The sequence below is a fragment of the Mustela nivalis genome (assembly GCF_964662115.1).
Source record: "Mustela nivalis genome assembly, chromosome: 7".
In the NCBI taxonomy this organism is placed as follows: domain Eukaryota; kingdom Metazoa; phylum Chordata; class Mammalia; order Carnivora; family Mustelidae; genus Mustela; species Mustela nivalis.
In genome coordinates this window covers 131,109,691-131,126,695 of record NC_139026.1, presented here as the reverse complement: position 1 = coordinate 131,126,695, position 17,005 = coordinate 131,109,691, and the positions used below count along the sequence as shown (strand labels likewise).

The following is a 17,005-nucleotide window of genomic DNA, read 5'->3' as shown; positions in this document are numbered from 1 at the left end:
CCTCCCACTAAAGAAAAAGTAATTCGTATGTCGCAATTGAATTCTTGGATCCCATTTCTTACAGTTTGTTTGGGTTCAACTCTATGGATTTTAATAATGGTCTTCCAAAATAATACCATTTTGGCTGGCAAGGCTCTGGATGATACTACATTAGATGAAAGGGAATGGTCCCACATCTTGCCTTGATTTCCTTATGCAGCAAGGAAAGGCATAAAAGCTTCCAAACAGCATTACTGAATGACTCAATGAAGAATTCTAATTGGAATTATTCACCAAAGGAAGGTTGTTTTTCTGTTTTGTTTGTTTGTTTGCTTTTTAGTGAAAAGGGTAATAAAATATAAAAGCAGAGCATCTCCTAATTTCAATTTTCATTTTTGGTAGTGTATACCTTAGTCAACATCACCCTTTCGCCATACTTTTCGAGGTTAGTAAATAGAACTGGTTAGAAAAGAGACAGGGTAAGAGACAGAAAAGAGACAGAAAAACAAAGACAACAGTAACAACAAGCAGAGACAAGTGAGCATCTGCCTTTCGATTTCCCGACATTTCCTTCCTTCTTTGCAGTGAATTTGGCTGCTAGAGCATTTCTTGCAACTGTGATGAACTTGGCACTTGGATGAACAGCCCAAGAGGCCAAATGCAAACAAATGAGAGCAGATTCCCCCTGACCAACATAACCACATACATCCTGAGATCAGATTTCTTAGCTCTTCTTTCTCTAGCCACGCCTCTGGTCAAGACCCTCGAGACATGCTGGTGGTTGGGGTGCTACAACTCTGCCTGAACAGACACAAGCTGCCTGAATGTATGTGGTGCTGAACGAAGGTCATATGCATTGTTTCATTATTGCACAAACTCCGAGGAAAAAAGCGATCAAATTGTTAAGTTGCAAAATCCATGTAGTATGTAACCTTCAACCTTATTTCTTTTTTAAAGATTTTATTTATTTATTTGACACACAGAGAGAAAACACAAGGCAGGCAGAGAGGCAGGCGGAGAGAGAGGGGGAAACAGGCTCCCTGCTGAGCAGAGAGCCCGATGTGGGGCCCGATCTCAGGACCCCGAGATCATGACCTGAGCTGAAGGGAGAGGCTTAACCCACTGAGCCACCCAGGTGCCCAAACTCCAACCTTATTTTAAAAATTAATTTTAAAATATTTATTTATTTATTGTAGACACAGAGATAGTGTGTGTACGTGGGGGAAAGAGCAGAGGGAGAGTCTTCAGGCAGATGCTGCGCTGAGCACGGAGCCCACCCTGGGGTTCAAACTCATGATCTATGACATCATGACGGGAGCCAAAGACAAGTCTGACACTTAACCAATAGAGCCATCCAGGTGTCCCTAACCTTCAACTTTAAATATTAGGCCTCCCCTAGCCTAATCTTCTAATAAACTTTTCTGAATGGAACTTGGTACAAACATTTACTGGGCATGAAAACTTTGTGTAATTTTGTAGTTAGAGATGAAAATTTCCTTACCATTTGTTCACCAAAACTTTGTTGTAGGTGCTACCAGAAAGGGAGTATGTTAGGTTCATCTGGAGAATACAGAGTGACTTCCACATGGACTCTGCCTTCAAGAATTTATTATTTGCCAACAAATTAGGAAATCTCTTAAATCTAGATCTTAGTTGTCTGATGTATATCATTTGAGAAGTGGATTAGGTATTTTCTGTGGTCGTTTCTGTGACTCTAGAATTTCCGCATCACACACCCCCTCTGCAAAGGACAAAGTTAATGCAAAAGGTCATTGGCAAAATCATTTAATGACCTATTCACGAATGGCATTTACTATAGTGCCATTCAAATCAAGTTAAATCACCCCAAATTCTATCCCTTAACAATACTGTATCATACATATACTTGAAAGTTACTAAAAGAGCAGATCTTAAATGTTCTCATCACATACGTGGCACAAACACTAAGCAATTAGGTGTGATGGAGAGGTTAACTAAGCTTATTGTCCTAATCATCTCACCATATATACATGGCAAAACATCAGGCTGTACTTCTTAAACCTATGCAATGTGATATGTCAGTTGCAACTCAATGAAGCTGGAAAAAAATTGTCCTTTAACGGGTACTTCTCTGCTCATTACTATCCAAAAATAGCACATAGATGTTCATCTCCATGTCTATGCTCCTGACACGCCTGGACAGGGATGACATCTTGTGCACAAACCCTTATCTTCCTGCTCTCCTACGTCTGACCGTCCCCACAGGTGTCCATCTCCCCTTCCTATAGGTTCCTTCAACACGTTGTCATCACTAAATCCAGTTTTTCAGCGTTCACAGCACGCCCACTGTCTTGCATTAATGATTACATTAATGATACACAATTAAGTACAATGAAACACAAAGCAAATCAAGTGTTATGGAAGCACTGAGGTGAACAGATTGATTTTGACCAGGAGGACCATGAAAGCACTAGAGAAGAGATATTTGAGCACAACTGTTTCCAAGGCCAGGACCTGGTAAAGGGGTTTATGTGGAGTAATAGTGAGAAGCAGTAGTCAGTGATGATTTTAAGCTTTCAAACCTGGATCAATGAAAATTTGTTAAACAAATGAATTTCTAGCTGGGGTAACTGAATGATAGGAATGCCATTTCCAATAGAATATAAAGAGACAACTTGGTTTTAGACTTTTTTTTTTTTTTTTTAGGATTTTATTTGGGAGCACACACACAAGCAGGGGGAAAGGCAGGCAGAGAGGAAGAAACAGGCTCCCCTCAGAGCAGGGAGCCCGCTGCAGGGCTAGATCCCAGGACCCAGGGATCATGATAAGAGCCAAAGGCAGGCATTCGACACACTGAGTCAACCAGATGTCTCCATTTTAGACATTAAAAAAAAAATGCATTTAAGTTTTGGACACTTTTAGAAGGTGCCTATGGACAACTGAGGTAGAGATATTCACCCAGGCACTTAACTCCCGGAGGTCAGTGGAGATTACATGGGTTATCTGCAAGTACTCCACATTTTATGAGATTTGAGCATTTCAAGGGATGAGGGTCTGTCACCCTTGGTCTCCTTGACGGAACCAAGCACATCACCAAGCACACAGTGGGCCTCCACTATATTTGAGTCGAGTAATAATGACAATAGATAACATGTTTGCCCAGTGGGCTGAGTCAGGGCAGGTTTGGGGACAGCACTGGGTTTAGACACACTTGTAACGGCAGCTTCCTGAGGTGGGTCATTTATTCCCAGCATTAAGGTGTACATGGATGAAGACGATAAACAGGCATCCGTAGAAGGTGAGTGGAATGGATAAATGGAAGAAATGTAAGGGACCTTGCCGAGGAGCTGAAGTAGAAGGTGCAGTTTGGGGCATGAGTCTCCAGGCGAAATCACGGGCTGTGAACCAGAAATCCAGGGTCTTGCCCGGTGGTGGGGGTAGGAAAGACAGCCAGTGTGGTGGGTGGGTGTCTCCCTTCTGCAGGACTCAGACAGGGCAGAGGTCTGCAGTCCAGTGTATAAAAGGCCCGAAAGTTAAAGGCACAATAGGAGTGTAACTTCACGTCAGTGTCACTCTGGGAGGTGGCCAACGACGTGCCCAGGTCCTTTCCCTTGCTGCTAGGGAAGCCCCGGTCTCCACGCAGCATATCGGACTCCTGGCAACGCTAAGTGGCGGTTCCCTGAGCCTCATTCCTTCGCCCCACCGCCGCCTCTGGGGGCTCCTCTTCTCGGTTCTCCGCACTCTTCGGTCCTTCCTCCTCCCTTTCTCCCTGGGGCGCAAAGGGGGTTGCCCAGCCCGAGGCCTCCCGCTCCTCGCCTGCCTCTTCAGCGGGACCGGAGCGGCCGCCTGGAGTTCGCGGGCACACCGGGGGCGGCCGGACCGCCGCGGAGCCGCAGCCGCAGCCGGAGCCGGAGCCGGAGCCAGAGCCGGAGCCCGAGCGCTAGGCTGCAGCTTAACGGTCCCGCGGCCGCGCCCCGCCTGGCGGCGCCGCAGCTGCTCCCCGCCCGCCCCCTGCGTCATGACGCCGGCGCCCAACGCGGAAGCCGCTCGCGGCGCGCCTGGTCCAGCCGCGGGCTGAGCGCGGAGCCGCGGCGGGCGCGGGATCTGGGCCGGGGCGCGAGCAGAGCGCAGCCTCCCTCGTCTGTCGGGCCGAGCGGGCAAAGCGGGCGGAGCGGGCACGGCGCGCCGGGGCCGCCGCCGGGGGGATGCGGTTGCCTCCCCCGGCCGGCGTGTAGAGAGGGCGGGTCCCCGGCCTCGGGAGCGCGGCGGTGGAGGGGACGGAGGCGGCGGCCATGGCGACCCCCGGCAACCTGGGGTCTTCCGTCTTGGCGAGCAAGACCAAGACCAAGAAGAAGCACTTCGTAGCGCAGAAAGTGAAGCTCTTTCGGGCCAGCGATCCGCTGCTCAGCGTCCTGATGTGGGGGGTAAACCACTCGGTAAGGGCTCGGGCTGCGGCGCGCAGTCCCTTTCCTCCTCCTCCTCCTCCTCCTCTTCCTCCTCGCTCCCCTCCTCCTTCTGCTGCAGCTGCTGCGGGGCGGGGAGCCGGAGCGGGGACCCGGCCCTCCGGCTGCTCGCTCTCCGGTGTTGTCCGCCCGCCGCGGCGCCTTGGTGCCCCCATCCCCGCGGCGCGCGCCCGCCTCTCCGGGTCCCCCGGGCGCCCCTTGAACCCCGTTTGGACCTAGGGCCGGGTGCAGGACGAGGGGTCCCATCTGCAGTTGAACCCTGCGGCGGGGACCAGTGTGGTCCCCCGTCCGCGCGCTCGTCCGTCGGTCGGCGGGTCCTCGCAGCCGGGCAACTGGGAAGTTTGTGTGGGGCACGGCTCCGCCTGGGCTGTCATCCCAGGCGGGGGCTGCCGGGGTCTGAGTCTTGGACATCGCTCCCCGCGGGTGGCGGGGGCGGTCGGGTCCTCCGCTGGCTGGCAGGTGTACCTGTGCGAGGCTAGGAGCGTCTGGAGCCTCCCCGCGGGGGAAGAGGGGTGAGAATACTGGAGATCGGGAGATGTGGTCAGGGCTTTAGTGCTTCGGTCCTTTTTTTCCTTTAAAGGCGATATCATTGGATACAAGGAATCTTTTTGGCAAAGAAAAAGCTCATGTAAATATGGCACTGGTGTTTAGCATCTTCCTCTGCTCCTCTCCCGCATCACCCTGCCGCTGTGCGGGCTGAAGAGCTGCTTGGCGGGGAGTCTTCCTCCCCACACCTCCTCCCCCACCTTGGGGAGCCAGGCCGAAGTCACCGACTGCGGAAAGGCGGCCTGGGGAATGACAGCAGGAGGGGGTCTCCGCGGGCGCGGACAGAAAGCGGTCTCGAGTTGGCCGCACCCGTTTTGGGGGTTTGTTTAAAAGGCCGGAGGAGAACGCACTGAAAGGTTAGCTTAACACACAGCCGGAGGTGGTGGGAAACGCGCCGCTGCGGACTCTGCGGACTGCGGTTTGAGGGTCCGAAATAGCCTCCTGCTGATCTTACTGCGAGAAACTCCTGCGGTTTTAATCTCCTTAGGATCAGGAAACACGATAGGAGCTGTTGGCTGAGCCATGAAAGTTTAAATGAGCCTGTGAATTTTGACCATGACCTTACCACTGCAGTCAGCATGTGAGGAAGAGTGTAAGCTTGCTTGCTGTACTTTTGATTTCTATGGATGTCTGTGTGCCCTTTTCAGCATAATAGAAATGACAGAAGACCATTCTCAGTTTAAGGAAGTTGTTTAAAATGGCTCAAAAGCATCATATTTGTATTTTCCTTTCTCGGGCTGAGCTGGGGAAAAGGTGAACTAGCATATCAGGATTGACTGTGCTTGCATGAAATGATTGTGTTTAAGAGTTGTTTAAGAAAATGAGTTGTGTGAAAGAAGATGAATGCCTAATCCACTGACGTTCTTTTTAACTTCCTGATAACTTCTTTAGCAATTAGGAACGTGAGCTTTTACAAGCGCCTATGTTAATGCCCCTAAACTCTCCGAAGTTTCATTGTAGTAAGTGAAATGGAATTTTCCCTCTATAATGAATCTACAATTTAGAGTTATGTCTAATTCTTTTAAGCTTTAAAAATTATGTATGTTAGTTGCTGTTTCAAAAATATTAATATTGTTCTATATTTATTCGTGCTTTTATCTCCTTGAGAGTTCTGTTGTTTTGGTCAGGTGAGTTTGTGTGTGAGCGTTTAATGTAGTAAAGCATTAGTGCCAACAATATGTGGAAAAAGAGTGTGTTTTCTGGGGATTAGTCTCAATTCCAGTTTACTTTACAAAATCTTGTAATTATGCATATTTTCTTTTAACCACTTATGCTGCACCTTATGTTTATGAATTGCTACATTTGTTTTAGAATTTCTTGCTAATTGGAATTTTCAAAACTACTTATGGCTTATAAATATAATGTATAGTTTGTAGATGGTACCTTTTATGTTATTTTCTTTCGCTTTCAAGAAAAGTTAGCAATTCTCAGTATAGTCCTCCCAAGGACTCAAGTTTCCTTAGTATGTAATGTAACCATGTTATTCTTCGAACAAAGATGTAGTAGGCAAATAGTACCAGTCACTGTGCAAAAGATGACTAAAACTGCCCATATTTTCATCCAAATATCTTTATTTTGAGGGCTTCACTGACATAAGAATGTTCTGTTTCACAGCGTTCTTTTTCAAATTGTCTGTTTTCTTTATTTCTGGAAAAAAAAGATGCCATGTGTTTCTGGTGGATTTCATTTTAGGTAACAAAGTTTAATACTAGATAAACATTTTTATATGAACTTGACCAAATATGACCAAAGTCTACAGTATAATATGAGAATAAACTACGTCAGCATTATTAAGAAGGAGCAAGCTTACTGTTGTGTATGTTAGGGACATTTGAGAAAGCTTAGCAGAGAAAGAGCAGATCATTTAAATCAGGATTTCTCCTGAGTTTTTAATGTGACCACAATTAATGGGAAAAGACTTCTTATGAATATAGCAATTTCATGCTTTTATAATTCATTTGAATTTGTCTTACGGATATTTAGCAACAACTGTACATTTGTAGCACTAAAGGAAAACTTCATATATATTTATCATGGAGGCATCTTATATGGGGATTGGGAACCTACATACTTTGGTAAAATGCTCAATGTACATATGTTTTAATTTTTTCTCTAATTCTGCTGACCTTGGGCATGATAACTAACTAGTTTTTGCATTGATGTTTGCATCTATGAAAGTAAGGTGATTGGACTGGATGATTTCCAAGTATTTTTCTAACTTCGAGATTCAACCATTTTTATAGTCCACTGGGTTCATAGCATTATGTTAGGATCTGTAGACTAGCAGTAGTTAATGGTATAGAACAAAAGTGGCATTACTATTGTAACCTTGAAAATGCAGGGGCATTCAGGGAATTTTCAAGGCTGTGACTTGAAGAAATCTGTGGTGATTGTAAGAGAGGTGTGAACTAGGAGTTTGTTGGATTGATCCGAATTGGACTGCAATGCAGTCTACGAAGTTAAAGTCTATTTAATTGAAATGTAAAGACTGGCAATTAAGGTGGAAATTTCCAAGTCCATTGTGGTGGTAACTCTCAATGACAAGAATAAGCCTGACTTTGTGTGGTGAATTTGATATGTTACTGCTTTCTAACTTAAAACACCCATCAGTAAATGGATCCCAGCCAATTTTTATTTTAAGTATTTTAAGCAGGGAATATAATTGAATACATAAAGGAAAAAAGACGACTTAAGCAGGCAATTTTGTCTTGTTACATTTGGAATTAAACTAAAAATGATCAGGCAGTTAGCTCTCTAAAATTATATTTTAATAGTGTGTGGAGCATGTAGCATGAGAGAAGCCAAGACTTATTTTAAAGAGATATCCTAAAAGATTTTTATGGAGAGTGAAATGTGAGCCTTTTGGAAATTAGTATTTAAAGACCTAATTAAATATCTAAAGGAATTCATCTGTATAGAAAAAAAATTAAAGGATATAAAACTTGTCGAAAACAAATATAGCGTTTAGAAGTAGTCAGTATAAATGTTAAATTCCTTTTGTGGAAAGCTGTAGAAATGTGAATGAGCTTGGCCAAAAACTTTACTTGTTAGGAGGGTTTTGGAGGTCTGTCCTGTGCAAGGACCAATTAGTAACCAAACCTAGAGAACAGGAATAGGGTTGGGTTCAGCAGTAATTGGAACCAGGTGCTTGGGTGCTATCGGGACTTGTCTGTCCATTTTGGCTTTCTCCGTGCCCAAGGCTTACTGGTTTCCTCTACAGGGCAGGAAACTAATGGTTCCTGAATTTCACATTTTGTACTTTCTCCCCCCCACCCCCCCAAAAAAGGGACTTTCTGTCTCTGCTTCAGTTATAAAAATCCCATGGAGGGATTCTGACTGATCTGGCATCGCCCTGGGCTAGCAGTTAGGAAAAGGTGGAAGCTGCTCTGGCCTTTTGGAACAGTTCCCATAAGAGTGGAGGGGGCCTGGATAGGCTGTTATAAGGCTGGTATCTGTCCTAGTGGTAGAGCTGGGGTGTTTGTCTTGGTGTCTGGGTGCTGTGTTTTGTGTGTTTGGGCAAATGTGCAGTTTTCTGGGTAGAGCATCGTAGCTTTTGTTATATTCTCAACAAGTCCTGGGAGTTGAATTAGGTAAATACTATATTGGAGAACTAGTGACATCTTTTAGGTTTGTGGATTTATATATTTGGGCATTGAAAAAAATGAAAGAAGGAAACTAGGTTTAAAAACGAAATGAGTGACTGTGACATGTTGACTGAATGGGATATAATGAGGCAATTAAAATAGTAATTAGCTAGACATTAGATAAAGCTTATTGAATGGAACCCAAAAAAACCATTCATTCAAGCTCTAGTCTTGCACTGTTTTTGTTTTTGTTTCTAAGTAGGCTCCAATGCCGGGCTTGAACTCACGATCCTGAGATCAAGACCTAAGCCGAAATCAAGAGTTGGCTGATTAACCGACTCTTAGACACCCAGGCTCCTCAGTCTCAGACTATTTTTATTTCTTCCCTTTACTGTAGAGCAAAGAAGAATGCCAAGCAGACACACAGCATTTATTACTAAGGAAACAGTTTTATGCCCCTTCACACTTAGGATTAGATCCTGAGAAAAGAATACATTTTCTCCATTTCCCAAATACCTTAGTCTGGACTTGAGTGTTCAGAATGATGCCCGTGGCAAGGCAGCAATTTCTCTTTCTAAACCAGGATCGTCTGCTCTGCCTTTAGAAAGACTTTCAGCAAGAACTGTAATAAACAAAACCTACCTTAAGTTGAGTAGAAAATGCAGTCAAGCTGAGTAATTAATTCGACCAACATACCCTTTGAAATACAAATTTTGGAATTTAAGGGAATTAGTGCAATTTGGCAAAATGGTTTGTGGTCAGACAGATTAGGTTCAAATCCTGCCTCCATCAATTATGGACTCGTTGAACAGATGATTTATCCACTTGAGCCTCAATTTACTCATTCTGAAAATAGAAACAATGATGATTCTATCACAGGATTATTCTGGGTGTTAAGTAAGATAATGTATTTAAAGTCTAGAACTGTAATTAGCACATAATAGGGAGTTAGTAATTGATACCCCAAAATGTTCAAGTTCAGATACAGTTAGGCTGTTAACATATTCATAAGCACCAGAGAAGTGCTTCTCAAAATTTAATATGTGTATGAATCACTTGAGAACACTTTAAGGAATGCAGATTCTGACTTAGCAGGTCCTGGGGTATGGGGGTGGGTCCCCAAGACTGCATTTATTGTGCTCATAGGTGATGACAGTGCTGGTTCTTGAGACGCATGTTGAGTAGCAAGGCCATAGGGCTAAAAATAAAGAGAAATACCCAGGATTTGTCCCCTGACTGCATGCGATGACTCTCCTTGGGAGAATGGTGACTCCATTTTTAGAGTTAGGAGAAGGAATTGTGTATTGAAAAAGGTTAAAAAAATTTTCTGACTGGCTCAGTTGGTAGAGCATGGGACTCTTAATTTCAGGGTTGTGAGTGCAAGCCTCATATTGGGCTTGGAGGTTACTTAAATACATTAAGTGTTAATCTGCAGGTGATGGTGAATGGATATTCTAGGGACAGTGCCCACGGGGGTGGGGAGTGTTAGAAGGTAGAATTATAGCTCAGGAGCAAGGTTAAGGCTGAGATGGAGAATGGAGACTTGTCCACGCTGGGTTGCTAAAAACGGGGGTAAAAGTAGGTCTCCGAGGAAAACAACTGGCTTTGAGGGAGGGATGGAGGAAGAAGAAACAGGAAACAAGACAAACTCTGCAAGAAGGCCAGCAGATGAATGCTTCGGAGACCATGATGTTCAGGGATGTACTTTTCCTGACAGTGGCTGATTGGTGTGTGTGCACGCACGCGTGTGTGTGTGCGAGCTTAAAGAGTTAGAGAACAAATGAATGGAAATAGAGACAGCATTTCTTTTGAGAAGGTTAGAAGTAGAAGGAAGGTGGAACATGCCATTTTATTTAGGGTTACCAAGGTATTTTCCTCACCTCCATCACTTTCCATTCTCATCTCTACCAACCTAACCAGATTTGTTACCTTTTTTGAAACGTTAAAAATACCTCCTAGCTTATTTCCCTGTATCTACTATTATCCACATTTGTGCCATGTACCCCTATGGCAGTTTAGTGAAGGCTGTGGTCCCCTTCCTAGAATAATGCTTTTGAATGAATAAATGAAAATACGTAAAGCTTCATGTTACCAAGTTCAGGGATCCCCTGAATTCTGTCCATGGACCACTTGGGAGGTGTGGAACCTAATTGAGAACTCTTGAAAGAATAAGGTAGGAGTGGGTATGGGGTGAGAAATGGGGGAGAGTGTGCAGCAGCCAGGAAGAATAATACGTAGCAGGAATGTGCACAGATGAAATTAATACCTGTTGAGCACACAGTGCTAGTAGGTGGTGGGATTCAGACCTGTACCCACAACCATTGAACTTGGCTGCCTGGGCCAGCCTCAGAGTTAGTCATTTCTGTGCTTTCCTTAGTCTATTCTTCCCCTTCTTTTCTTTAGTCTTAAAAGCTATACTTTGACAGACTGTAAGCTATTAATATGGAGTATTACCTATTAATATGTGTTTAAAACAGTTTTTCCTTTATAGGAAGAAAGTCATTGCATATATTCAAAGCATGTGGGAAGAAAATGCATATATTATATATTTTGTATATTATAATATATGCATATTATAATAATTTTGTGTGTGTGTATTTGTATACACACACACAAAACTTATTAAAGAAAAATGTAGGGATTTTGAAGACAGTAACCTACCTAAAGATAAGCCTTTACATTCAAAGCAATTCTTTGAATACAGTTTTTCACCTGTCGGTTAAGAGCTTGGACGTGATGCCACACTGTTTGGTTGGCTTTGACAAAGTCATTTGGGCTCTCGCTCAGTTCCTTCTTTGTAAAAAGAGATAATAATAGTATCTAGTACAGAGATTTGCTGTATGGGTGAGATGAGTCTGTACTTGTAAGATACCTAAAGAGTTGCTGGCACATAGTAAGTTGTTAATGAATTTTAGCAGTCATTAATACATTTTAAAAAGTGTTTTAAATGAGAAAACGTGAGCAATTATTAGAGTGCATGTTAAATTAATGTTACATGAACATTGTTCATAGATACAAAGTCACGGCTGCAGTTGTATCCTTGAGCATCTTGGAATTGGAAATTAATCCTTTTAGAATTATCTTTGTGCCCTTGCTTTAATTTCTCTATTTTGTTATAATGGCCTTTCTTGTATCTTTAATGCTTCCACTACAGATCAGGTTGTTTGAGGTGTCAAAAATTTCATTCAGATTCATTAGTTGTACATTGTGTTAGCTCTTTCTTTCTTTCTTTTTTAACTTCCTTCCTTGCTTCCTTCCTTCATTCCTTCCTTCCGTGTCACTGTGCGAAACTCTTGGGATGCAAAAATGAATATATTGTGGACCCTGCCCTCCAGCTGATCATGACTACAGGGGAGAGAGACATAGATGCAGACTTTATGTATAAATAATAGTGTGTCTAGGAATGCTGGGGTCAGACTATAAACAGGGAGGATGAAGGAGATAAAGGGGTTGGGATATCTGGGGGAAGGGCATTTTAGGTAGGAGGAACAGCTTGTGCAAAGGCCCAGAGCTAGTGGTGGCTCTTAGAAACTGCAAGGAAGCCTGTGTGGCCGGAGCACTGTGAGAAAGAGGGAACGTGATAGGAGATGGAGGCAGGGCCTGGATCACGATTACTTGTGCCCGGGACTCTTGGAAGAAGAGTTCAAGAGGAGTTGACATTCAGAGGGCCTTGAAGATAGGGTAGAATTTCCCTTCTAGAGAAGGCAGGGATAGGTATGTATGGCCAAAGGAACAAACTGCTAAAAGTACATAGTATGTGGTCTGGTGTGACTGTGGTGTAGGACCTTGCCACTCATCAAGAGTGTAATCTACAGAATGGTGGCCTTAGACGGAGAATCGTGGGCCTCTCTCTGCAGACCTTCCAGGATGGAATGTGCAGTGTAATAAGACAGGTGGTTTGTGAACTCATGCCAGCTTGAGAAGCATGGCCAGGGCAAATACTTGGTTTCAAACCCTGAGCTTCCTTGGAGGTGCCTCAGAGGGTAGTGAGAGGGGACTGAGCTGGTAGGAGGGGGCTGAGCTTGTGGGAGGGTGGGGGGCATCGAGCTGGTGGGGGGAATTGAGCCCCGACCTCACTTCCATCCAGAACAACTTGTTTTTGTTCTCCTCATCATCTTTTAAAAAATTTTTGATTGAGGGCACCCAGTACATGCTGTGTAAAGGGCAAATATGGATGGGACAAACTTTCTGCAACCACCGAGATTGAAAACCACAGAGGTAGATAGACATGGGAAATGTTTAGGAGATGGTAGAAGAGGTGGTTGGAGGTCAGATTTTAAAGGGCCAGTAGCCAGTTGTTTGCCTCTGAAAAACCTAACAACAGTTTCGGTGAGGGCCTCTTTAAGATTTACCATAAATCATAACATACGCTCTTTGAAACCATTTTTTACCCTTTTCTTTCTCCTTAAACCTTCCTCTAGTGTTTTGCCCCTTTGCCCTCTTCCATCTGGCAACCTTTCATGCTTTAGGAAAACACTGGACCAACAGAAGCCACTTCCCACCACGCATGCTGCTAACTTATGGACAGCTGAATCCAGGAACCTCCAGACGTGCTGGAGGGCCGCACAGTCCAGTTTGGAAGCCATTGTCACACATAGCTATTGACATTTTACTGAATTAAAACTGAATCATGAGGTTCAGTCTCATGTCGAGTGCCCAACAGCCACACACCCGGGTAGTAGCTCCGGAGCTGGACAGCGAGGGTGTAGACGATTGCCAGCCCTGCAGCACTGTCTAGTGGACAGCGCTCCCTGCGCTGGGGCCTCGCCCCTTAAAAACAAAATAAACAGCCAGAGTCACCGAAGTCTCCTTTGGCATTACACCCTCACTTTAGTGTCCACTCTGCTTCTCCGTTCCTTTTTCTAGCAGAAGTTGAAAAGCCTCGTCTACTGCACCTGCCTCCTGTTGTCCGTCCGCAGCTGCGGGCTCTCTCCCCGCCTCTCTCCCTGAACCAGCTGCAGCCTCGCTTTCATCCTGCCCGCTCCGAGCACACAGCACAAGCGACACTCCTGTTTTCAAATCCAGGGGTCCCCTTTTCATGTCTTCTCTTGTTTTCCTCCTGCCTCACCCCCCACTCCTTCCTCGGGACCTTCCATACGAGGTTCCTCCTCCTTTATCCCGTCTCTAAAAGTGGGAGAGCCCAGAGCTCTTTCCGGCATCGTGGTCTGTAACCAGGCATGTTTTATCCACACCATCTTAGTTAGTCTCTTGGCATTTCATGCTGATGACTGAGAAGTTTTTACCTTCAGCTCTGAATTCCCTGCTGGGTTTCTATTCAATTTCCTATTAGATCTCTTCCCTCAAAACCGAATAGACATCTCAGATGTGACCCAGACAGGGCTCTCCATCTCCTCCTGCCCTTCTGCCCCACCTGCTGTCACGCCCTTCGCCAGTTTCTTCCCCTGTCCGTGAATGGACTACCATCTCCCCAGCTGCTCAAGCCAAAAACCTTGGCACCGGCCTTGATTCTTTTCTCATTATCACCACTACCATTTCTGAGTCCTGCACGTTTCTGCATATTTCTCTCTTTCCCATACGAATTCCCTTTCTCCAGAGCACTAGCATGGTCAGCAGGTCTGCCCGTAGTCACCCCTCATGCTGGTTCCATCCAAATTCTCTACAGTGGTAGCAGAGTGATCTTCCTGTCATTTCACATCTTCGGTGAAAACCTTCCAGAGGCTTCCTGTTGCATTGTGCACAAACCCCAGGCTCTTCTTCTCTGTGGCTTGCAAGGTCTTGCTGGCCTGGTCTCTGCTTCCTTCTTTGCCCTCATTGTTTCCCACTGTCTTCATGACTTCTTCATTCCAGGCACACTGGGCTTTCTCTGTTCCTTAAACAAGCTGACCTCAGGGCAGACACACAGAGCTTTTGCATTTACTTTCCTCTTTGGAATGGTCTTCCTTCAGGTTTTTGTGTGGCTGTCATTTTAGTCTCTCAGCTAAAGGGTTGTCTTCTTGGACGGCTTCTCCGACTGCCTGTAAAGTAACCCTCCACTCGTGTTTCTGTTGTTTCCTCTGTGACACTTCACACCATTGGAAACTGAGTTGTCTCCATGTTTATGGATTATTTCCCCCAACTGGGATGTTAAATTCCTCAGCAGCTGCGGCTGTCTCAGTTATAGCTGTGTCCCTGTACCTAGAGCAGTGCTGGAATGTAGTAGGTGCCCAATAAACACTATCAAAGGACTGGACAAAGCTGGTGTCCGTAAACCGTAGGCCATTCGTGCTCAGCTGGTGTACTGTGAGCCTTCCACAGGAAATTTTCACCCACATGTAAAATTCATTTCTTCTATGATCGAGCCTGATATTTAGAGCATCTGGCTGGCGGGTTGGGCACTGCAGTGGGGAGTGGGGAACTTGCTGCACGGCGGTGATAAGAGGTGTGGGGTAACTGTGAGCCATTGCCAGAGAAAGGGCTTTGTCTGCAGTGGCATGCAAGAATTTGGCCTTGTGCACAGCGCAGAGGAGTTTGAGTGAGGAAACCCCTTTTCTCGCAGGCTATCACGGTGCTGCATGGCCACCGAGTGAACACATGAAGCCAATGAATGCCTTTCTAAACGTCTGAGACATTATTGAAGAAAAGGGCACTGCGGTGTTATTTCTGGTCAGAAGTTTGGCGTACATTAAGTTTAAGATTCTGTGACTGATGTAAAAATGGTGCTAATCCCAACATCCTGAATCTCTGTGGGGTCTGTTCCGCTGTGTTACATTTCTGCTGGTTTGTGGTCCCAGCGCCTCTTTCCCGTATTTGCCTGGTTATGTTGGCCACAAGCCGCTGCTTCCCCTTGGACTTTACTTGGGGAAGGATTCTCTGAATCTTAGGGCTCAAGTATGTCCCTCTTGCCCTCTTGTCCTGATTGTTTGTCTTTGCCATCTGGCAGAGGGGAGGCTAGGGGTGCAACAGACCAAGGCCATTTGAAACTAAACTCATAGCTTGGGATTTTTTGAGTCTCACAGTGATATAAATTTGGACTGCAGGCCCCTGGGGAGGGGGAGGAATGGGTTTATTTTTGGCTTGTACTTACCCTGAGGGTGTGACCCTTTTGGATTCTAGCCCCATGGAAAAAGGGTTTCCTCTTAGACCCCCCAGCTTGGGTCAGCTCTAGGCTCTGACTTCTGTTTGTCTCCATCTCAAGAGCATCAGAGCCCTGAGGGCTGAAGTAGAGTGGCTTCCCTGGAAGCTGCAGCTCTCACTTCGCCTCTGCCGAGCTAACTCCTGCCTCCTCGGTGCTTTGATGTCTTCAAGAAGATGTTTACAAAATATTTTATTCAGGATGTTTAGAGCTGCATAACTTAGTGATACTCTATTAGTGTAAATGGAGCTGAGCCTCAGAGTTTCTCAGGAGACAGGGATGGCCGGCGGTGAGTGAGGGGGAGCAGGTCAGAGCCTGTGGTGGGCCCAGGGCCAGATCACTCTGTCAGGGCCTGGGGGCCACCGGAGGAAGGACCGTCAGGGAGACAGGGCTGTCCTCTGGGAGTGGCACTAAAGACAACGGGTTGCTTGAGGAAAGCTCTGGAAGTCAGCTGGATTTGGTGGCGGCTTGAGGGATGGGATAGTGGAGGACAGCTCTGGGTTTCCTGGCTTGGTTGCCTAAGTAGTTCTCTTGCCCTTCCTGCTCCGTTCCGTTATTATCTGTTGGGCTCTTAGCCAAAAAGAGCCTGTATTAGCGGCACTTGTGTAACTAATAAGTGGAAATGACATTTCCAATTTTGAAGTTTTCACAAATGTTTTAACGTATAGGTCAATCCGGCGTTTGATCGATAACTCGGCATTTGATGTCCTGAATGTGACTGGAATCCTGAAGTGTGTTTTAATGCTCCAACTTTAACTAGTCCTTCATTTTGTAAAAAAAAATGTCATTTTCATATCTAATAAAGTTCTACTACCAATAACCTATCATTGGTGTGCATTTTTTGGTATTTTCTTTAATGAGGCCTAATAAGAAAGACAAATGAAAAAGTTCATAATCTTACAGGAAAGATAGGCAGTGATTATGTGAACAAGGTGGTACATTGGTGAATGAACAGGAGTGCCTCATTCAAGGTTTATTTGGTGGCAAATGACAGGAAAGTCTGATCAGCTGAAGGAAAAACAGGGTTATTGGGTTCCCCTTAGAGCAGAAAGGCAGGACCCTCACCTGAGCCTCACATAGCCTGGGACCCAAAGTGACTTCCTTCCTCACTGTCTTTCTGATCTTTGCATCACTTTTCATGAACCTTTTCTCTGGGCACCTTGGCTTTTCTCAGCTGCTTTGTGCAAGTAGACCCCACACAGCTTCTAAGCTTACTTGCCCCCAGATCCGGGTCCATGATGGGGGGCAATTAGCCACTCAGATCCTCATTTCAGCTTTCTTAAGAAAGGAGGAGCGACAAAAAGAGGGTTGGTGGCCATAAGATCCAGCCAGCTGTGGCCACAGGAGCAGGCCCTCCTGCCATGTGGCCTTGGTTTTGCCCG

At 45.4% G+C, this 17,005-nt stretch overlaps 1 protein-coding gene across 1 annotated transcript in view; it reads left to right on the top strand.

Annotated features, from left to right (window-relative positions):
* The first annotated feature begins 3,992 nt into the window (after positions 1-3,992).
* PIP4K2A (phosphatidylinositol-5-phosphate 4-kinase type 2 alpha) overlaps positions 3,993-17,005 on the top strand; it is a 177,816-nt gene continuing 164,803 nt past the window's right edge. The window contains exon 1 of the mRNA XM_082742135.1: positions 3,993-4,394. Within this exon, the coding sequence (XP_082598261.1) occupies positions 4,251-4,394 (144 nt within the window). The 5' untranslated portion in view covers positions 3,993-4,250. The remainder of the gene's footprint in view (positions 4,395-17,005) is intronic.